The sequence below is a fragment of the Protopterus annectens genome, chromosome 10.part0 (genome assembly GCF_019279795.1).
Source record: "Protopterus annectens isolate FY-2018-M chromosome 10.part0, PAN1.0, whole genome shotgun sequence".
NCBI classification, from domain to species: Eukaryota; Metazoa; Chordata; order Ceratodontiformes; family Protopteridae; genus Protopterus; species Protopterus annectens.
In genome coordinates, this window is record NC_056744.1 from 1738099293 (window position 1) to 1738124378 (window position 25086).

At 34.8% G+C, this 25086-nt stretch overlaps 1 protein-coding gene across 4 annotated transcripts in view; it reads right to left on the reverse strand.

Annotated features, from left to right (window-relative positions):
• Positions 1-25086, reverse strand: part of LOC122813969 (neurotrimin-like) — a 2345907-nt gene that overhangs the window by 174995 nt on the left and 2145826 nt on the right. For all 4 annotated transcript variants that reach the window (XM_044086525.1, XM_044086523.1, XM_044086524.1 and 1 more), the window contains exon 4: positions 11399-11533. In XM_044086525.1, coding sequence (XP_043942460.1) covers positions 11399-11533 — 135 coding nt within the window. The remainder of the gene's footprint in view (positions 1-11398; positions 11534-25086) is intronic.

Below are 25086 nucleotides of genomic sequence, written 5' to 3' on the forward strand. Positions count from 1 at the left end.
CAGAGGCTACAACTGCTCTGGAACAAGCTGCCAATTCAGGTAAAGCAGAGCTCATCACTGACCCTTTTTCAGCCTAATCTGGATGATTGGTTAGGGGACCGCAAATTCACCCCTGAGTCTCACCTGCATCTCTTCTAGGTAGGGGCAGCAGATGTTGAGTTAGATTTGCTTATTGCATTGATATAAAGAGGGAAACTGGTTAAAACGTAGCTAGGCTTGTAAGGGCCCCAGGTCCATTAGCTTAGTAACCTCCTATGATCCTATGAATAGAAATACAACATAGTCACAGTTACATAGTGCACAGCTTTCTGTTCTAGTTTTGTCAACCAACCGGGGCTATGATAAGCCTTCACTGCTGCTACTTCTGTCCATAAGTTGTGATACTGGTGTGAGCATACTGTGGTGATTCAGAAATGGTGTGTGACTGTTTGATGATGAACATGTGTCGCTTATGCAGGAAATGGATATGGATGCTGCCAAAGGTGAGTATGTATACACGCAAGTATGTTGGGTTGCAGTATATGTTAGTTAATGGTGTAGTGGAGAACATGACAAGAAAGATGAATTGATACCTGCATAGTATTGCAAGCTATGGTAACTCAACTTCAGTAAACTGGTGAAGAAGGTACTTTGGATCTCAGGTAGACTAATCACTGTGAGCATAGTAATTCAACAACAAGTTTACCTTCAATGGAACTTTGTGTGTGTGTGTGTGTGTGTGTGTGCGTGTGTGTGTGTGTGTGTGTGTGTGTGTGTGTGTGTGTGTGTGTGTGTGTGTGCGTGTGTGTGTGTGTGTGTGTGTGTGTGTGTGTGTGTGTGTGTGTGTATTTGTGTGCGTGTTTGCATGTGTGCGTGTGTGTTGTGTTTAGACGGTGTATTAGAGAACACTAGTGCAGAGCTGGGCTAACACCTACCCTGGTGGGAGAGTATATGGTTTAAAGTGCATTGGGCTTCCTGAACTGAATGCTGGCAATCCTGAGATGAGGTCATCAATAGCTAGCTTCACCATAGCTGTCACTGTATTATGTGGGGAGAATGGTAAAGAGCACTGGTTGTGTGTGTGTGTGTGTGTGTGTGTGTGTGTGTGTGTGTGTGTGTGTGTGTGTGTGTGATCTGAAACTGCAGTAATTGTCCCCTTTTGGTGCTAAATATGTGTATCTTATGTATGTGGACGCTGTAAGTGTGATGTGTTAGATGTTGTTAATTTGCATGATAACTGTTGCATTGCAATGGTGTGTTGCCCTGACTTTTTGGTACTTGGTTTGGCTTATGGGCATTGCAATTGTTATAGTAAAGAGGTATATACTGGCTGTTTCTTGAGTGATACATTACTGCGCGCGCGTGTGTGTGTGTGTGTGTGTGTGTGTGTGTGTGTGTGTGTGTGTGTGTGTGTGTGTGTGTGTGTGTGTGTGTGTGTGTGTGTGTGTGTGTGTGTGTTTGAACAGAGATACAGGCACACTTACCTGATGCCCAGTTTCCAGTCTGGTGTGAACAGCGTGTCTTTACTGTTATAGCTGTGTGTTGCCACAACTTGAGAAGTTTCTGCATAGGTTTATAGCAGACATTTCTGATTTTTTTCTTTTTTTGAAGATGGACTATGACAGCAGAGTGGTTCACTCAGACTCTTTGGAACAGTGATAATCACTGAGAATTCGTAGGTCTGTTTGATTTACTGCTTGCAATGGATACATGAAGAGGGACTGTGATGTCTGAGTTACAAGAAGTAAGCAAAGTGACAACCACTCTGAGAGGGGAGTGATGGGGACTGTGATGTCTGAGTTACAAGAAGTAAGCAAAGTGACAACCACTCTGAGAGGGGAGTGATGAGCACTGTGAACTATAAATGATATTCCTGAGGAAAAAAGTTAATAAAAATTACAACAGACAGCGCTGAAATTGCTACTTGATCCATGGCAAATTGTTTCAAAAATGACTGTGGTATAAAACATATTGTTGGAGATAGTCTTGTTGGAGGAAAAGTGTGAAATTTTCGATATCAGTGAATAGAAAAGCTTGTTGTGGCACCGGAAAACACTATTGACATCTGGCAAGATCAGTATGTACACTGTTTGTAACAGTGACAGTAGGTACTGCATTGCATGAAGATGGTATATATTAAGTTGCATCGAAAAAAGCTTTAGCACTTACAAATACAAAGCGACTTCAGGGTAGAGGACTGCAATTCTGTGTAACTTAAATATAATTATTTTTTATGATCACTGTATTAACTTGCAGATATAGCTAAATCAGTGAGTTGCCAAAATGAATTGTAATCCATGTATGTTACATGTATGTTTTCAGGAGCCCTTAGACACCCTTTATATTAAGGATTGATAGAAGCATTTTTGTAACATGATTTACTGTGAAAGTGCTATTCAGATGATAGGAGTAAGGAGAGAGATAAGGGAACACTTTTATGGGTGCACCAGGCAGATTATAAACAAATCTGTTTGATGTATATTGTCATGCAAAGCTGATTATTTAGCTAAACCTTGCAGGTTGGGAAATGTGATATTCTTGCTAGCTGAGGATTGGAATATGGGAGAAGTAACTTCAGATGGGAATGAAGCAGATCAAAGCTGAATGTTTAAACAAAGTCTGTTATTTAAGCAATGATCTGGTAGTTCTGGAAGCTTTTCTAACAAAATGTGTAACACATCAGTAAGAAACATATTTGTAGGAGGCACTGCCTGATAGTAAATAATGCTTATACTGAGGCATCTCAAAATTAGCTGCTTTTCTCAGTTCTTTCAGTCTAAGTGAATGAACCTGTCATGTGATAATCCAGACATGGGCATTGTAGTCTCATAAACAGTGTACTCGCAGTGTACTATGGGAAAGAATTTTCTTTAGAGGAAAACAAACTGTCATCAGGATGTCTGCCTCCAGGAGGGCATTCAGGGTTACAAACATAATAAAATTAGTAGTGACTAGTTCAGTCTAGTACATACAGTTTTGCAATGAGCGAAACATAAGGAAAGTTAAAAAATATATGTATTTTTTTGTTGTTGTGTAGTAGTCAACCCATGGTGTTGGTGCTGCGGTAGCGTTGTCGCCTCACAGTAAGATGCTGTCCAGTTCGATTCTCAGCTAGAGCATCTTCTGCATGGAGACATTCGTGAATAGGCATACCTTCATTGAAGGTTGTGCATCAGGCCTAGCAGGCCGGTACGTAACCATCAACTGCCAATCATTAGCGGACTGGAGTTCTGCAGTGGCGACCCCTAACCGGGAAAAGCCAAAAGACACAAACAAACAAATTGCTTGTAGTAGTCCTTTAATTTAGGTTTCCATTTTTTGGTTTGAAGGTTACAAGGGTACTAAATACAGAGTATATTAACTGAGGATGAGTATTAGATGGTAACCCTAAAGTACAGTATGAAAATTAAAATGCAGTTGTCACCATGTTTTTCCCAATTGTGCTTACTAATCATGTTCCTTCTGGTTTCAGTATGCAGTGTTTATGTTTTCTGCATCTTTTTGTGGGAGTTGCTATAGCCAAATCATTTAATTTGAGATGAGAAGAATGTTTAAATCCTCTGGTGGTACATGGGGAAGGGGTTGGTACCTCGCCCAGTTTTCTTTTTCTGGTTAACTATGAACAAGTGTTTAGCATGGTAATTAGAAGCTGTGTCTTTGTTTCAGAGCTTTTGTGCAAATGAGATGACTGAGTGTCTCAATTAAATGGAATTAGGCATGTTTTTGTTAACAGGAGAGTTAGACAACAGATATGTTGTCAAAAATTAACTGGTTGCAGATCTGGCAAAGATGGGAAGAAAATTTCATTACGGACCACACTGTTTTTTTTTTCCTGACCTAACTGGAGACAAGGACAATGGGTCCTGCAGATCTAAGCATTCTACAGCTTTTGAATCAGAACTATAAATGTATGAAGTGCAAATGGATGTTTTTTTCCCCCAGAAATAGTGCCTTGAAACATTATAATTCATTGAACAGATGGGTTAGAAAAGCACTTTCTGAAGGCTTGCATGTGTCAATGAAATGATAAGCCATTTACTGTTTTAGTACTGCTATGTCTTTGGGTGATGGAGATTGCTGAATTATAGCATCATGTACAATTTCTGGGCCTTTATCCTAACCACATGCTATTTATTTGGGCGTTTAAAGTAAATGGAGGTACAGAAGACTAAGTGGTGGGTTCTAAGTATAGTCATTAGATACTTTGTGAGTAAAGTGTATTTATAGCTGCTTCATATTTCTCTGATTGACCTCATCTAAGTGAATCTTCTTTTAATATTCCAGCATATTATGAATAAGGAGGTTACCTAGCCTCAGTTATTAATGGATTTATAGCTAGATTTATCAGACTATTCCAAATCTAGCACTAGTATTCAGCAGTGTTGGGCAGTCAGGAGATTTTGGACAACTTTTTTTTTTATGAAGGAAGACAGAGACAATACTTTCAGAGAAACAGAATAAACATTTTCCTGAAAAAATATATTTTTTTATGAATTTCAAATAAGAATGAAGAAACTGAAAAACCTCAAATAGTAGAACATTCAGGCTCAGAACTATGCTAATCATATTCTGAAAGGTAAAGGGACAAGAGACATTCTTGCTTTCTTTTCTTTTTTTTTTTGCTATGTTAATAATAAGATCAGGGGATATTATCCACAGTCATGTTCCGGGCTATTCCCTCTCCTTCCCTTTCCTTCATCATTCCTATGCCCTGCTGTCATTCAAAGCATCTATCTACTGCTTATTTAAAATCAAGTAGTGCTAACAATAAAAAGGCACTATGAAGCTAGACAATAACTATACAATCTAGAAAGATGTAAAAATGAGTATAAATTCAAAGGTATTTTTATCAACTTATAATAGACCTGGTAACAGAACTGGTGTGATATTATGCTCAGTGTCAGAAGAGATATAAGAAAGTTGTCAAAAATGGTATACAAAGTGGCATGATAACTGAGTTTTACTTAACCTGGGTTACTTCTCACCTGCCAGTTGCCGATACTTTGAATTTATTATTTCTTAAACTTTATCCAAATTTCTGTTAAAAGCTACATAAACAAAATCTTTACACAGTCTGATAGTAAAGAGTTAGTCCTATTTAGGGATATTAAGATACACTGAGTTGTCTTGTAAGATACTTCTATACAATGCCTTGTCATGGATAAATCTGAAACAACTATTCACTATGTCTATTAATATTAAAGTGGGCACCGTATTGAATGGCACCATATTAAATAGAGCAATTGCTGACATACCTCAAATTCATTTGCACTTTTGTATATTAGCAAAATGCTTCAGTGGTCATTTACCAGTAATAACCTATTGGCAATCTAAAACACTGAAGATATTCCATGAAATATTCACATTTGAGCAATAGCTGAATGCATGAAAATGCATTTCAAGAAGAGCTGTATGCCACTAAATAGAATGAAATCTACTAAAGATGCACTATCAATGTTTAGAAACCTTCTGTGGATATAAGACAGGCTTTTCAAAATTATGACATGGAGTATCAAAGATAAGGCTTATCCATGATTCACTCCTCCCCTTAGAAAATGTATAAGGAAAGACAGGTGAAGGTGGAAGACTTTGGGAAATGGGTTCAGGTGATCCTTCTAAGCAACAAAAAAAATAAATAAATCTTACACTGAAGAAGTAATAGCAAGATACTCACTAATCTGGCTCTTTCAAATTATTCGAAGGAGTGCTCTTTAGTTACTCATAAGTATCGTGGAGAAAACATACAGTTATATGGTCCAAGTCTGCTGTCAAGAGTTAGGGAACTTATTACATAAATCTGCAGTCTGAGATGCACTCAGTGGGTAAGATTCCCTGAGGTAGTTAACACCAGACATTTCATACATCGCATATTACTCAGTGGATAGGACATGATCACCTGAAGGAAAGTAGTCATTGTGCTGCACCCAATGTACTTTGCTCCCTTAATCATTTGCTAGGATAGTGAATCCTGTTTTTTCCACTCCACTCACTCACAGTTTCAAACTCAGTCTCATAACTGACAAATTAAACAATGCAGAGATTATTCTTATTTAAGAAAAAAATATTCAGGCTTTTTAGTTAAATTCTGTGAAAGGACTATTTAAACCTATCTATTAAAATAGGCAGATCAATACTGCATCCTTTCTCTGAAGTAACATAGTTTTAAGATTGGCTTACCACAATAACTGCCCTGTACTGTAGCATTAATCAGTTATATGCCAATATAAAGAAAGGCTTTATGAAATGGCCATGTTCCTTGACCTTAAAAGGGCCTTTGAATTTATTCAGCATAGTCTGCTTTTTGAGGGGTTGTCTGCCTGTGGCCTTAATGAAGAAGTGGTTTGCTCATTTTCATCATGTCTCAGTAATAGGTCTTTAAGGAATAATCAGGACCTAATGTGCCTCAAGATGCGTTTTTCAAGGCATGGCTATCTCAAAAGCTCGGTCCCTGACATTTTTCTTTTTTCATTATTTATCATTATGCTGCCTATTGACTTTGTTGAGGAAAAACTCAAAAACAAATGCAAATGTTGTAGTAGTGTAGAGGTCACTTCTTCTACAAATAATATTGCAGGAGGACCTACAAAAATGTTGCTCTTTTCATTGCTGCATATTATTAGATTCCATACTAACTCAAGCATGTCTGCAGCCATAATTTTATGAACCACTCGAAGGCTTTCTAATCTCCTTAAAATAGTAGTCCAGTAGGGGTCAAGCATTAGTTGCCTTAGTACTACAACTACAAAAAGATAGGTATGTCCCTGCTTAAATTATTTCTTTTACAGCACACAAAATCCATTGTGGAAAAAAGGTCTCAAAATAATAGAAATACACTTCCATACTGTTCATCTTTAACCAGGAATCAATGTCTTTCTATCAGACATGTCCCTAAGTCAGAACGTCACTATACACACCTTACCGTGGCACATGACCCATTCAGTAATGCCTCACTGATGCATTTAGAATCACTAGAAGGCTTCGATAGGACTCACTATGACATTTTTAAAGTTAATTTGCATCAAAAAATGTTAATGGGGAACTACTGGATTTAGAGTATTATATTGTTGATTGCTTTTTGTAGTTGATGTACCCTGTCTCTCTGAGAATTTGCCACTTTATTTCCATTTCCTACAGGAGGAACACCATTGTTTGTCTTTGTCTAAATCTAGTTGTCTGCCAGTCATGAGAAGAGTTACACTAATGTTGATCTCATTGGTTTTCAAGCAGATTAAGGACCAGCATTAATGATCAATGTTGGGAAAGAAAGTATGCTTTATGAATGTTGCCTCTTCCCAGAGATCAAGCTATCTGGGGTATCACCCTTTTAATAACCCACATTCTATACTCCCTTAAGCAAAACATGGTTTATATGATCCTTACTGTGCATAACTACTTCTTTAGATAATGGGAAAAATGTACATTAATACCATACTGGAAAAAGAATGTCCTGCATTGGGTTTTAATGTCCAGATCATAGCTCTCAACCAATCAGGGACAATTTCAACAGAATCAGGGACAAATCCAGAAGAAATCAGGGACACTTTTAAAATCTTAATGCTATTAACTTGAGACATCAATAGAATATGAAAATATGAATTAATATACATTTTCTAAAGTAAAATAAGTTGAAAATTTTTAATTATTATCATTATTTATTAAATGCAATTCACAAATTTCTTCCAAAACTCACCAGTTTTAGGGGGGATTAAGAGGGACAGAACTAAAATTTGAGTTAAAATTAGGGACAGTTGAGAGGTATGCTCCAGATATTGCCTGGAATAAAACAGGTCTGCTGCTTCAAGGCAGCATATTAAGCAGATGTGAAGCACAGTCTGAAAAAAAGGATAAGATCGCCATCTTTTTTATGCTTGCCAAAAATGGCTGTGCTGTTTAGTGAGCACAAAATTAAAAAAAAAAGCCAATAAAAAAGAAATGATAAACTCTAGCAGTAAAAGTAACTATAGTTACAAGGACGTGTTGTTACACTTTACCACTCTCTCCTAATTAAGTTAAACAGATGTGGAAACAATTAAAAAATGTCTATGTATGTATGTTAGTGTGTGTGTCTGTTCTTGCATGCATGTATGTCTGGACATAAATACATAAACTATTTTCTCCAGTAAAAACTGCATTCACTGCACTACCTTTTGAGATATTAGACAGAGGAAATATTTTACTTCAAAAATATTAAAAAATATATACAAATAATAGACCAATTTTAAATCACTTTAACAAATACCCCAGTATCTATGCAAAATAATGCCTCCTGGGATGGATTTTATAGAGGAAATAATTGATCTTCAGAAGGTAGAGAGACCCTGTACTTGCAGCTTTAAGACTCATAACACTCGTGGGATGTCCATTGTTTTCTCAATAAAGTCTACTCTGTCAGTTACTATTTCTTGCATAAATAGTTCATCTTTGTAATTATACAGTTGCTTATACTTTAAGTCTGTACATGTGCAATTCTACTGAATATAGAACTGTCAAATATTCCTCTGTATGTTAATAAATAAATTGGGCCAGATTCCAGGAGAGTTGCTTTCAATGAAAGTCTGTCCTGATTCTGAAATACTTGCTCTTAGTGTAAGTTACTTAATTTGGTCTAAGACCTGTTTATAAAAAGGCTTGCACAGGGGGCCAGATTCCAAAACACCTGCTCTCAGCCTGCTCCCAATGTAAGTTGTCACTTACATTCAGAGCAAGTATTTTGAAATTGGGCCCATTGTCATGCTGCTGTTTAGTTATATCTGTAAATGAGCAATCCTATTGTATATGGAAATGTGGAACGCTTCTCTATATGTATATACCTACACTGTATTGTTGTTCCTTGGGGACCAGGTCATGGTTAAAAAGGAATGATAGCCCAACCTCCCAGTTATCAAATAGCAATAAATAACATAGTATAATATAATATGATATACTATAACATAATATAATATAATACAATACAATATGATATGATGTGATATAATATAATATAATATAATATAATATAATATAATATAATATAATAAAATATAATATAATATAAATAAAAGAGCATTAACAAATATAATGCCTGCACCATGGAGCAGCTGTAAATAAGAAAGATCAATAATTAACATCTACATGGATTTTAAAAGAAAACCTTGAGAACATACAGAAAAAGATTATAATAGCAAAGATCATAAAGGCATCTGAGTTTATGATGCGGGAAAGCTGTTTCAGTTCATGGTTAAAAAAAAAAAACACCTGCCTTCCTTCACTTCTTAATAATTATTTGATGAATTTTATGAATTTCCTGTTGATATTATTGCTACTTTTATTTATATTTTAACTAGTTTTAATGTTAAGATGCTGCTGCCTTATTGTCTCAAGTTGCAGCTGTGCAAGTTTCTTGGATTCCCCCATCTACACAGTCAACACAAAAAAATTAAGTAATTAATTATTAATTATTTAATAGAACACTGTATGAAACTATATGATTGAGCTGTCTTAATCATTATTTTTGATTTGCTTATATAACTTTTATGCTTTCTTCTGGAACATGCATTTTTTCATTATTTCCTGTGTTACACTAAATTGTTTTACTTTTTTTTAAAATAAATGCATCATACTCTTTCAATAAATAGAATGGGAATTTGAACTTTCAAATATCCATCTAGATAGAACTACCTTGCATTAAAGATCCATTAATTTAATGTAGTAACCAAAATATAATACCAAAGGAGTGCACCTTTTGTTCAAATGTTGCACTGTGGTTTCATTAATGTAGCTTGAAAAAGTGCAATTGATGCAAGGAGACAAGTGGAGAAGACAATCAACCTGATCATTTTGGGGAAAAAAAAAAGATAGGTGAGCAAAGATGATGCAATCTCTATGCCTATTTACACGAGTCATTTCTTATAATTTTACTGATAAAACTTACTTTATAAGACTTTTAAAGCATACATTAGATTTATAGTCATAGTAAATTATAGTTTTGTGCTTGGCTTCTATGTCCACTCAAATGACATTGACCCACCTGCCTCCAAAGAAAAAAATATAACAAAATTAGTCAGGCAGAGCTAAATCTTTTTGGAAACAATGACTGTATACACTCTAATTAGGAATGTATATATTGAAAAAGTAAAAGGAATACAAAGTTATGTTCTTTCTTCTTTTTAAAAATAAATGTCGTGTTTCTTTAATCTATAGATCTATTTGCTTGTCTAGTATTACTAGAAAAATATGCAAACATTTTGCAATACATGTGTAGTATACAAGAGTACAGACAGGGTATTCATTTTTTTATCTAAATCACACATTTGTTATAATTTAAGATAATATCATTCACACTGCCACTTGAGACAAATTGTGCAAAATATGCCCATTTCAGCTTATTCAGTCACATTTGATGCAATGATAGCATGGTGGCTAGAGGTTTACAGATACCTAGAGCTATTTATAGTAGCCTTAAAGTAAAAAAAAACTGTTACATGAATCATTTTAAATGCTGTTAGACATGAGATACACCAATATACAGACAGTAATAAAAATATATCCTATGTATATTTATCAAGTGATGTCTAAAACATTTATTGTGGTTAGTAGTAATTCAAGAACTCCTTAAAATGAATGGTGCTAACATATTTGCAATGAACATAGTACAAAAGACTTGCGAATAATTTCAAGAATATTTCAAATACTGTCAAATACAGTTACACAAATCATTTTGAGAATAAGTCAAATACTGCAAACTACAGTAAGAGACAAATTCCCACTGCTGTGTTAAACTGAATACACAACTATAGTTCTTCTCTTATGTGCTACAGCTGGCCCAATTAACTGTAACAGACTCCTGCAGTGCTGAATATCCCCCAGGCAAGCTGACCCGCAAGATGCCATAAATCACACAGCCAGTCACAATCTAGCCCCAATTTTGAAAACAGCAAGAACTTCAACTTACACACAGCATCAAGTATTGACCCATTAGTAAGCAACTTTACTTGGAACTGCAGTCATAATGGGTGGACAGATAAAAATTTTCAACTTTTTTAATATACCGTAGATTTTGCTACCTTACTGTTCATTTTGCAATATAATGTTAAATGAGATATACTGCATTAACTCAGCTAAACATGTTTAATGTTGAATGCATTTAATTAGATTAATAAACATATTATCATGTTTTGTAAGAAGCCTGTTTGTCTTACTGTCTACAATTAATGGAACAATACAATGATTCTCATAATGAACGAGAGAGATTTTTACCTTCAAATAACTAAAACTGGTTATAATGATAGATAATATTGGCAAATATGATACAATAATGTCTTATTCAAGAGACAGTTATATTATTTGGAGATAATGTTCTGTACCTAAAACGTGTTAAAACAGTAACTAACAGATGGTTTTCTTATAAGGTATTCAGATTAGTGTTAGTTAAAAGACTTACAATTGACTGTAACTTGTACATTCCTCACATCTGGTATTGAAACGTCATTATTTGCACTGCATTCATATGTTCCAGACTGTTCCCTGGTAATTTCAGTGATTTCTAAATATTCATCTTCACTTTTGAAAAATTCAGCTGCAAGAAAAATAAATATGTGTTACTACAAAAATTCAGTTATTGTATAAATGTTAAGAGTCTGTAATGTGTTTAAGTCATACATAATTTGAAAAATTCCCTTTGAATATTTGGTTTCCATTAACCATTAATTATCATTTCGGCTATCACTGACCATTTTGATATCCTTGTCATTAATATTATGCAACAGTTTTATTAACTGCAAAATCCATATGTATGAATATAACAATATACATTTATTGAACATATACCTTTAGAGAATGGATGCACATGCACAAATACACAAACATATATATATTTATCTATATAGAGAGAGAGAATGTGTGTGTTGTTTCTAGAGTAGTACAAGGTAATCAGTTATCCCTTTTCTTATTACTAGTCATTTAACCTATCCTACTGTACATAACATCTGAATACTTACATGTTCTGAAGCTGAAATCAACAAACAAATGCACTTCACTTACTAAAATTAAATTTCAGTTGATCTTAGTCATTTCTTACTTGGAAATATCTAGATGATATTTAACTATCAATGCCAACAAGAACAGGTCTATGGAGTCCTGAGCCATCACCATATTCCTGCCTGTGTGAGTTGTTATTTTAGTCTAATTTTGCCAACATGACACTTCTGCAAAACAGTGGAATGGAATATATAAGAAATAGTGTCCACTGTGTGTAATGAGGGTAAAACCCACACCCTAGAGCTCAACAGGGTTTTGCCTCTTGTGCTTTATTGTTGAGCATCATTACCTTTGATGTTATATCAGCTAAAATGAAAGGAATAGTTTCACGGAACTTGTAAAAGAAAACCAGGCTGTAAACCCTCGACCTGTACGTAGCTGAAATGAACAACCCAGAGGAAGCTCAGTTTGTGAAAAAGTCAACTTGCAAAAAATACAAGATACGAACTGAAAGTCTGACTTATCGCTTTCACCTTTATTCGTAATAAAGCTTCATCAGAGTGATTTGGTCTAACAGTTACACAGATTTTATATGTTTACGTCATACACACACCTCCTTTTTAAACCAATGTGTTTTGAAAAAACACTTTGTTTGACTCCATTCAAACTAACTCTGACAATTGCACATAAAAAACACATAAAAATGCCCATTTTAACCAAATTTCTAAATAACTAGATATACAAAGAAATATTTATACTATAAAATTAAAATACCTACAGATGTTTTTTTTTTTTAATTATATACAGTAAGACCTTAACTTTAAAATGCTAGCTATAGAAATAGGCATTCTTTTACTTCCAATAATGTTCTAACATCCCCCCTCCCTATCACAATATGGTACCCTATCAATCATAAAAAATATAAACTTGTTAAAATTGATGCATGCTTGGCTGTATACATATAATGCATTAGTAAACTTTGCATTTTTAATATCTCTTATATGTCCTTTACTCTTGAACTCAAATTCCTAATCATTTTTCCTATATAAAATGCGGGGCAACTCAAGCAGGTAGCTACATAAACTACCATTTTGGTGTTGCAATTAACATGTCCTGGACCATATTGTGATAGAAGGGGGGATGTTAGAACATTATTGGAAGTAAAAGAATGCATTTGGCAATTATGATTAAATGCTTCCAAGCCCCCAGGTATTAACGAGCATATTTCTATAGCTAGCATTTTAAAGTTAAGGTCTTACTGTATATAATTTAAAAAAAAATCTGTAGGTATTTTAGTTTTATAGTATAAATATTTATTTGTATATCTAATTATTTAGAAATTTGGTTAAAATGGGCATTTTTATGTGTTTTTTATGTGCAGTTGTCAGAGTTAGTTTGAATGGAGTCAAACAAAGTGTTTTTTCAAAACACATTGGTTTAAAAAGGAGGTGTGTGTATGACGTAAACATATAAAATCTGTGTAACTGTTAGACCAAATCACTCTGATGAAGCCTTATTACGAATAAAGGTGAAAGCACTAAGTCAAACTTTCAGTTCGTATCTTGTATTTTTTGCAAGTTAACTTTTTCGCAAACTGAGCTTCCTCTGGGTTGTTCATTTCAGCTACATTCAGGTCGAGGGATTACAGCCTGGTTTTCTTTTACAAGTTTCCGTTTCGGACATGTGTCAGTTTACTGGCATAGTTTCTCGAAAGTTTTGCATCAATGAAACAGGGCATACGGAAGTTACCAACAGCTAGCATAAGAAAAATCGCACCTACACTGCAATTTTGCAAACATGCAAAATGTATAATTATTTTTCACAACTGTATTTGTGCAGAACCAGGAGAAAAAAGGTGGATAAACCTGCAAAAGATTGCTGCAAATATAGTTAAGGAACATAAATGAGTTGGAATACCCTGATCTCTGATGGCTGAAAGTATTTCAATTATACGTTACCAGTCTAGGGTATTAAAACAGTCTGGGTAAATTTGGAAGCTAACTAATTTTCATCTGGAAAGAAGTAGTTGAATATTCTCCAAAACAATTGTCATCTGCAGTCATCTCCAGGGAACCTTGCAAGAATGGAACAGGCCTTAAGCAAAATTGTTCAGATTGTTAAGAATGCATCATTGCCACATTTTTTTCCCAATGTACAGAACACTTCACTATGGAATAAGGTCACAATGAGAGTGTTTGATGGCAGAGGGAGACAAAAAGTTCCATCTGATATTAAGTACATTTGACCTTATACCTCCACTCATTTCAAGTCTTCCCATATGCCTCCTTTACACCATTAACATGTTCTCTGTACTGTCTTTGGAGAGTATGTCTTTACAAGTCATTTTTGTCTACAATTCTTTCCACAAGAAAGTACTTTCACAAAGCTACAGAATACCTGGAACATACAACTAGTGGCCTCTAAACAGAGGCTACTAAAAATTTAGAGTACAGTTGCACAATTAATATTGTCTATTACTTTTCAACCAGAAGGAATCAAAGGTAATTATTGGTGCAGTTACCCAGACTGTTCTTTTAGCATAAAGTAATTTTACAGTTTACAGGATAAGATGTTGTGATATGTCTTTCACAAATTATGAGAATGCAAAGTTTTTTCTGTTTATATATAAACCTTATTTCATTTGATAATACTTCAGAGAGCACAAGAATGAATAACTGACAAAACGTGTTTGCAGTTAAAAAGCATAACTTCATAAGATTAAGACCAAGAGGACCAGGACTTTATAGCAGTAAGTTTGTAATGAACACAGTGTTAAAAATAAATACTTGTTTTATATAATTTACCACAAAACCATGCTAATCACTTTTAAAGAGATTCACAAAAGGTTTACAGGTGATTTGGATTAGTATTTTTGGTGATGATAGCATTTTTACTGTGAAGATCTTCCCATACTAGTAAGTTCATGGAGGGGTGGGTACAATCTTTATGGCAAATTGTCCATAATAATAAAGTTTTTTTAAGTTCTTGGAGACCAATGAAAACATGTACTAACTCATAACTTCAGTCTAACCTGCCAAATCTTCCTTTTGGGTCAGCAGTCCATATTAATGTTTCTCTGGACTGCATGAATGAATAGGTAAATGATGGTCTTTTGAAAGGGAGAACTGAAAGATCTTGGTAGAATCAGTATCGCTCACAAACAGCTCTTGCAGGTAAATGCAACTCACATTTTAACAGTCTCTATCTTCAGACATATATGCTTTAATTGTGCCCTGTTAAGAATGGGTAGCAAAATTATAGTCATTGATGTCACAGGACCACAAGGGTTGGTTTAGAAAGGATAACTTTGATGTCCAAAGTGCTACTTACAAATGGATTCATCTGTTCTACAAAGTCAATGATCTCTTGCAAAATTAATGGTAATAGGCATACCTCTCAACTTCTTATCATAAGAAATCAAGACAGAACCTAAAGCAGTTGGGGGGGGCAAAAAGAGGGAGAGATTTTAAATATGGCTCTTATAAACCTAGAAAGTTGCTGAACAACAGGATGTGTCTTAGCGTGCATTTTCTGAAGGATATGAAGTTTGAAACTCAAATGTTTGACATTATTTTGTGATGTAAATCCTCAGTGATTTGCCAGAACACCAAACATTTTATGAGGAACAGAACAAAGATACGAGGTAAAATTCTGGACATTCTATGGAAATCTGTACAGCTGAGAGGTGTTGTAATGGGTGGGTTCCCTTTAATTGTCTACAGCTGTTTAACATCTATTCTGATGGATATACTGAGCAAATGGAAAATACTTCAACATGCAGTAACAAGCAGCCTACGTAGAGTTCACAGATGATAAAAATCAGAAGCAAACATTGAATAAAATAAACAGCCAAAACGTGATATTTTTTAGAAGTTTGTCTAGAGAAGCTATTTATAAGAGATTTGGTCAATTACGTTTTAATGTACTAGATGAAAATAGATGGCTTATTTGCAGTCTTTACATTTGGACAGCTCTATTAATCCTTACATCACATGTTATTCACATTCATTCACTTATGTATTTACTTACTTACTAACTTTTAAGTGCATACATACATACATAAAACATTGTTGATGAGGATAGCTCTACTAGGTAGAGCCAATTAACAGAGGGATCAGGGAGGAAAAACTTCCATATACAATGATAAGCATATGCAAAACAAACAAAATTATAGTACAAACTGGTAGCACTTAATACATAATATATGCAAGTACAGTAAACAAATTATGATGTGTAAAACATATCATGGTACATTTCCTTAGACTGTATAATAACTTTTCCTCTATTTAACCAATTTAAAGGTACTGTTAAATTTAATAAAATCCAGTTTCTATATAGTTTCATAGTGTCATATGAATCCTGAATGCAAAGAATAATATTTATTGATTAAAAAAGCAGGAACAAGAAAAAAATAGAAGCATCATATAACATATGAAACTTCATGATTACATATAACTTATGGCTTATCTGTTATTATAGGAACAATATCCTTCCTTGATGAAACAGAGTTTTGCTGAAATATCCTCTAGAAATACATTTAAGGTAAAAGATACATTTCATGTCACTCTTAGTTATTTGTTTTGAGATACCCTCTGAGTTTTTAACAACAGGAAAGAATGCATTTGCCACTTCTACATGGCATCTCCTTGACTTGATAAATAACCATATCTTTCTGACTGCCCATTGGGATCCTTTGTTTACAGTGGTGTTCAACAAGCTGTTTATAACAAGGCTTTATTCTGTACATTATTTGATACTGCTCACAAGCGTTGTGCTAGTTAATATGTCTTCTGTAATGCACAGTTACTATAACCTTTGCATTAAGCCTTTTTTGTACAATATATGCTTATATTGCCTGAAAAGGGAATATTACTGAGCATGGTTAGAAGAGCTTAATAACAGGTTCTTGTATCTGCTAACTGATACATTGCTTCTTCCTAGTACAATTCCACTTTAGGATTCTAGTTTCTACAGAGTAACCCCCTTTTCCAGGATACAGACTTCTCTTACCATTAATGTGTATCCCCCTAATCTTTTCTGAAGAGCATCTGAAAATTTTGCCTTCATTAACTATGTCTTTTGAGTACCTGTTTATAATTATCCTTATAATGGAAGTACAGTACTTTTAGCAACTGTGTCTTGCATGTCTTGGACTTACAATTACAGCTGCAATTACATTTTTTTCTCTTACAGCAATTCTTTTCAGAGGAGGTCCAGTATTTCCTATCAGTAGCAGCTCTGCTTCAGTCTATTTACTGCCACCTATTTCTTTTCCCGAAGTAGCAGCATTACTAGCCTTTGCTGAAGATGTGGACACTGGCTGATGCAACATTACCCATATAATTCCTTCCATGCTTGGCTTCATGGATCCACAAGTACACAAGGCACTGGGTTACCAGATTTATTGCAGAATAAAGTTCCTGCTGGGATAGCATCAGATGCTGTCACATGCTTTCATCTCTTCCTTCCACGTCCAAATTAATCATAGCTATGTGTATCTGAAAATGTGTTTCTCCTATGCCCATAAACAGTAGACAGCCTAGGCAGGTGGCATCCCTCTCTTAGAACTGCTGACTTTACATAGTTAGATCTGATGTGGAACCCAATCTTAGCAAAAATTTCACTACCTTCTATCACCATATGGTACAGGCTCTTTTGACTGACTGGAGGCTTACTAAGTTAAAGACATCCTAACAATATGAACTGCTACTACATACTACTTTCTTTTAGCCTTCTCACAAAACTTTTGGTTCAGAATCTGCATTTTGGGCATTTGGACAATATATGCCTGACCTGTTTACAATTGGAAACGTGAGCCTATTTTTCCTTTCCATTTGTGCATGGGAAAATCCCATAGCTCTAAACCTCTTAGCACAAAAAAATCTCGACAAAACCAAAAATAATGGGGGGAGAATGCCAGTAAAATAGGGACAAACTTTAAATATTTAAACTTATAACATTACCAGAATACAATGTCTTGAGTTACCATGCATTTCTGAAGGATATGCAATCTGAAACTCAAGCTTCAGGCATTATTTAGTGTATTCAGTCCTCACTGATTTGCCACAAAAATCCAGTAAACCACAAATTTTATGAGGAAAAGACCAAAAATATCAGGCAAAAGTCTGGACATTCTGCGAAAATCTGAACAACTGAGAACCCTTATCACAAGAGTGTGTTAAATTTCAAAAGTAATTACTTTTCATCCATTCTCCCACCAACAAAAATAAATGATTATTTCTACAATATAGTTACTCATATAGATTCATAGATTGTCACTAGGCTAATGACCTGGGGATCCTTTCTAATTCTAGCCTAATTTTACCAAAAGAATAATGATGTCCTGTATCCAAATAGGACACTGAGGATCAGGCATTTATAAGCTACCTCTGTTCCTTAGAAAGACGTGTGTCAGGTATAGTGTAAATTTCCAATTCTCCATCCACCGGCTTAGGCCGTACTTACACTGTGATGAACTCAGCTTCACATGGATGGGAAGCCTTTTCCAAAGGAGGAGCAATCTCTGGGATACATATCTGTCTGTCAGACATGTTCTGTTTAAGTCACTGACAGAATTCAGGTCCCTAGACCTTGTATTTCTGGTACTCTTTGACTTACAAATATGTAGGAGATTTATAAGTATGGGGTTTGCAAATGCCTAGTAAGCCGGGCATAGATCACCCTTCAGCAATCTATAGGAGACTTAGTAGAGGGAAAGGGTTTTAAGGCACTCGGCAGGTTTGTTAATATTTGTATAATTTTTCTTCATGTTGCAGCATGTGTCTGGCGAGGTACATACCAAAGGGAGCATTGTACTCTATGATTGGTCTGAAAAGGGCAGACAACAGTGGGATAATGACCTCTTTGGACCTACATGCCATGCTCTTACTTATAAGTTGTGCAACATAAAAGGAGTTCCTCACCACAATGGCCACATAATGGTCAATGATAAGGATACTGTCTATGTGCCTTTGCAGATCCCTGACCGGTCGGCCAACTTTTAGGGGCGTATTGCCAATATGGTAATTAGCTAGTATGGTTACCTTCCCAAAGTGTACAGTTATGCATTTCTTAGCAGTGAGTTTAAGACCACGGCTGTGGTACCATTATTTGTCATTGACAGACCTTCTTTAAGAATGCCAATGTCTGCAGGGAGGTTGATAACAACCCTCAGCCTGGCTTGCAATCATTGTATTTAATATATCCCTCTGAACAACTGCTCCTATAAGCTTCAGCAGGAAGTATAATCATTTAAACAAGTCAATGCAATCATCATCTGTGTTTTATACAGTGTACATTGTATTACCCATAAGCAGAAGCGTTACAAAATCCATCCATTGCCCATGTTAACTTCTGTTGTTTACACAGTCTTTCAAATGCCCAAATACAACAGGGATCATTCTTCTCCTTATGCTGAGGAAACAGTTTAGTTCTGACCTTGGCATCTACCATTTGAAAGCCAAAACAAAAGATGCCCAAAGCCACAGGACCCGGATCTCTCAAAAACGTGAATCCACTTCAATTAAGTAAAAGACTTTATTCCACCACAGGTAAAAGCAGGCAATGCAAACAATAAATAAAACCAAGCGCTTTCGCTCAGTCAATACTGAGCTTCTTCAGAGTGCAGAATGTACAGAATCTACCATTTGACCCCTTTCGCATTGCTCACATATCTTTTGTGAAGAAGCAGCAACATCCTCTCAAGCTAAGGCTACATCTTGTTTTTTTTCAGCTTCTGCCTCTTTCTCTCTATATAAATAACTATCAATACATATATATATATATATATATATATATATATATATATATATATATATATATATGGTCTCCATGTCTTTGTACCTTAAGATGCTTCAGTTTCTCAGCTACCTACATATCAATTTACTTCCAGTTCTAGTTCTAGTCTTTGTCTTAATTTACATTCTAAAGTAATCTGAAGAAGGAATGAATCATTTCACTGTGCTACAGTTACAGACTACCTGTCTATAATTTACATTGACTTGGTTTCACCTGGCTATAGTTTCATTTTGATTGCTTTAGCTATACATAGGATGTTCTCACTATTTACTTTCACTGTCTCACTTTTCATGCATTTGCTGTTTGAAAACACAATAACATTAACTCAATTTTTCAGTTTTCCTCACAGTACCAATGAATATTTTATCTGTTCATTATGAAAAGAATGGAAATGAAAATAAAATTATTGAAGAAGATAGTCGAATAGTTATGATATATATATATATATATATATATATATATATATATATATATATATATATATAGGTCTACCTGAAAATGCCAAAATCTCGAAACGCTGACGACGAGAACACAGACACTGGATGATCGACAACGGAGAAGACTAACAGTTGAGAATCCCGATGCTGAGAACGCCGACATGTAAAGGTAAGTGTGCGATAGGGATGGATGTTAGGGTCAGGGTGTGGGTAAGGTAAGTGTGCGATAGCAACGGTCTGTAGGGTTAGGGGTGGGTTAACTGAGTTAGGGTTAGGGTGTAGGTCAGGTGAGTGTGTGATAGTGACAGACATTAGGGATAGGGGTGGGTTAAGTGAGTTAGGGTTAGGGCGTGAGTTAGGTGAGTATGCGATAGTGACAGACCTTAGGGTTAGGGTTTGGGTTAAGATTAGTGCATAGATAGTTTTGTATGTAAGGTTCAGTGCAAGTTTGTAAGGTTTTTGGTGTGTGCTTTTTGGACAGGGGATTTGTTTTGTTTGTTGAGTGTCGGGATTGTGGTTTGTCGGGTATGCTGCATTTCATGTTTCTGAACTTTCGGTTTTGTGGTGTCGGTGATTTCATTGTTAGTGTTTTAGCGTGTCAGTGTTGTCAGGTAGACCCATATATATATATATATATATATATATATATATATATATATATATATATATAGATATACATATATACATACATATATATGGACACACACACACACACACACACACACACACACACATATATATATATATATATATATATATATATATATATATATATATATATATATATATATATATATATATATATATATATATGTTTGTCTATGTCAGATGATCAAGTTTTCAGATACTTGAAATTCATACGGTTGGAAACATATGATCGAGTTTCCAAAAACTCGAACAGCAAAAAACACACACACACACACACACACACACACACACACACACACACACACACACACACACACACAATTACTCTAAACTTTGGTTTTAAATGGGGTCTTCACCACAGTAACTCCCAACATGAATCCTATGCCTTCACACCCCCATATATTAAATATACTATCTCAATGTTTGCATAGCAATGGAGAAAGAGAAAAACTCATTAATTATATTATAGTTGAACTGTTGAAATTCAGCTGTGATATAATCCAACCATATTCACCACTGACATAAAGAAAAATTATGGCATGCAATTAATGACTGCTACAACCAAACCAATGTCACCTATATTATACATGTAGATATCTACTTAAATCAGATCTATCTTTCTGTCTATCTATCTATCTATCTATCTATCTATCTATCTATTTATCTATCTACCTGTCTGTCTATCTATCTTCAAAATGTTGTTGCTCTATCAAAAGTTTAATCACAAAATAACCAAAAGAAAAAAATCAAATCCCAAAAAGTAAAAAAAAAAAAATGATAGGATTTCTGCAATTACGACTGTATTTGTATAAAGACAGAAGTGTCATTATAGATAACAGTAAATATGCTGCGACCAGAGAATGAGGCTATGAGTTATACAAAAACACAGTTACTATTTTTTTTGTTTGTTTTTTAAATGCAGTAAAGACAAATTTGCTATGATGTAAAATGTCAAGAGAATATATAATACATTTATTTTTATGATGAAAGTAGAGTGATCCTCAGTCTCTGGGGAGGGACCATCGAACGGATGAGAGGTATGAGCAGCTGGAAAATTTATTAAAAAGGAGGTGTCATTATATTATGAAATAAAATTGTTGCATAAATATGTGGACATGAACTTAACGCCTAGAGGATTAAGAATTTCAGACTTCCAGCATATGATTTTTCAGAGGATGAATTAGACCTCTTGGAAGAATGGAAGTCTGTTTCTCCTGCATGTACTATTAACTGGTTAAAAATTCTTATCAAAAGAAATACTTGTGCTCATGATAAAGTATGGAAAAATATAATTGAACTGCAAGAGACTTTAATTAATGACACCTCCCAATCCAGTTATTCGAACAAATTGTTTGATATTAAAGTTAGTGTTGCTAAAGTAGAGCCGCAGGTGATTGCTAGAAAGAAAAAGAAACTAGCATGTGATATCACTGATTACAGCAGTGGAATCATATTTTCATGGCAATGTAAACAATCAAAGAGGCGTTCCAAGTTGGCTGGTTTCAAAAGAGGCAGATCACATTCAGGGCCTTCCTCGTGAAAGACGTCGACATCATCCATGGAGTTTGTTTCCAATTAGCGGAAGACTGTATCCTTTGAAGATGTTAGAAGGGCATCGGAAGAGGCTTCATCTTTGGTGGATAGCGATTCAACGGAGGATCAGAATCGAGAGAAAAGTAAAGGAAGAAGGTTCGAGGGAAAGGGGAGAAAGAACTAATCTGTTGAGTAAGACAGTCAGAGGTACGTTTTGAATATTTAATGAATGGACTTTGATTTCCCTGAGTACCTGGATACTAACGCTATTAGGGTGAATCACAATGACTTTAATTATAGCCCAATTTCTAGTTCTATGTCCATACATCATGCTTATTCAAATGTGTTTGCTTCTAATGAAAGGGTAGAAAATAAAATTTCAATAGGAAAGAAAAATTTGGAAATTGTGAATCTATCTGATTTGGTTTTAACTGAAGCAATGAAAAGTGTTTTAGTTAAAGGCACGAAATATGTGCCCACATTTTTTCCTTCATTGGTTGATATAATAAATGAGATTAAAGCATTTTGTAGGAAGTTGAACTTAAGGATATTTTTTGGTGCTAAAAAAGAATATCATTGTTCAGAAAGGGACATTTGTGCATTAACTGATTAGGATAGTGACAATGTCGATGGTTCTTTGTTGGACATTTCTGCACATGAAAACGCATTTGTTGTTTGGGATATGGAAAGTGAAAATTCAGAAGATGAATGTGAAATGAATATAGGTTTTTCAACTGAGTATAGTAAGTTAAAAGTACCTAAAGGGCCTTATGTCAGTTCTTTCATACCCCCAAAAAACACTAATGTTATCAATGTCTTTGAATGTGCATTATGCAAACAGGTAGAAATTGCATATAACAGATTTATGTCTGGGTCAAAATCATGGAATCTGAACAAAGTACAATGGTTAGCTTTAAAACAACTATGAGCTGTTACTGATCAGTTTGCATTCACACAGGTGGATAAGGGAGGGAATTGGGTGATATTGAATAGAAAGGATTATAGGAACATGGCTTTGGATTTATTATCAGATGATAAAGTATATCAAAAATTGATTGACAATCCGAAAAATAATTTAATAGTTCACTATTAGAACTATTGGAAAGAGGAGAAAGACTGGGGTTTTTTACTTATGGAGATGTCAAAAATTTGCATTTAAAATTTCCCAAAGATGTTAGGATCTGTGTTATTCTGAAAATCCATAAATCTCTTACAAAACCCCCGGTAGATCTATAGCCTCAGGGGTGGGTTCTTTTTTACAGAATGTTGGGATTTTTTTGGATTCCCAGTTAAAATGTTATCTCCCAAGAATACAATCTTATATTAAAAATACATCTCATATGTTGGAAGAAGTCAAGAAGATTCAGTAGAACCCTAACCTTTATTTCGCCTGTGTGGATGTAAAATCATTGTACACTATTATTAATATCAGGATAGGTCTGGAGGCCGTAGTCAAGATGTTGGGAGAAGGACCCAAAACTACATATATCTGTCAATTATTAGAATTTGCTTTGATGCATAATTATTTTGTTTTTGAGGAAAAGTATTATTTACAGCTGGAAGGAACTGCAATGGAGGCTGCTTTTTCCCCTTCATATGCAGTTCTGTTTATGGCATATTTTGAAAATAAGTTTATTTATGAGACTGATTTTTTTTTAAAAACAATGTTGTTATGTTTAAAAGATTTATTGATGATTTGATTTTTGTATGTAGTGGGGATTTTAGTGAATTTGATCAGTTTATGGATTTACTTGGCCATAATGCGTACGGCTTGGAATTTACTTATAGAGTAAATAGGAAAAGCATACAATTGTTGGTCATTGAATTTTACATAGATGATAAGGGCTTTTTGCAGTACAAACCCTTTCATAAAGAGACGGCAGCAGACAGCTTCCTTGAAGCGTGTAGCGCTCATCCTGACCATTTGATCAAACCACTACCATATGGGGAGTTTAAAAGGATACAAACTAAGACTGCTGATACAAAAATGTTAGAAAGGGAGTTTTTTTTTGGTTAAAGATAGGTTATTAAAGTGGGGTTATAGTAGTGAATGCATAGATGAAGCCTTAATTAAATTGAAGAATATTAGGAGCCGTAGAAAATTAAATGGTAATGCAATTCAAAGTAGGGAAGTCATTAGGAATAATGACTTACATAAGGTAGATGCTGAACCCTTATTTTTTATGAGTAAATTCTCTCCCTTTTCTGTGACGCTCAGAAGGTTAGTCAATGACCTTTGACCCATTATATGTAGGGATGAAACACTGGGTAAATTGTTCCCTGAGAAGGTTGGTTTTTCGTTTGGTAAGTTTAATAATTTGAGAGAATTATTAAGAATGAAAAATAAGATTCAGGTAGCTAAAAGGAAGGGGGTATTTCCATGTGGGGGTTGCAAAGTATGTGATAAAATAAAGACTGTAGATGGATGGACGATCAATGGAAAGAATTTTTTTGTAAAAAATGAGTTTAATTGTAATTCATGTGGTGTGGTCTACATCATTGGATGTGGATGCACACCATGTAAATGGTATGTGGGGCAGACAAAGAGAAGAGTGAAACTCAGAATTCTGGAACATCTTGGAGATGTTAGAAACAAGAGATTAGATAGTCCAGTGGCACAGCATTGTTGCAGCACACATGGAGGTCAGATAGATAGTTTCTTTTTTTAGTGTACTGGCAAAGCCATATGGGAAACAAATTTTGGGGGGGGGTGATGAATTTAAAAGGAAGTTGGTTA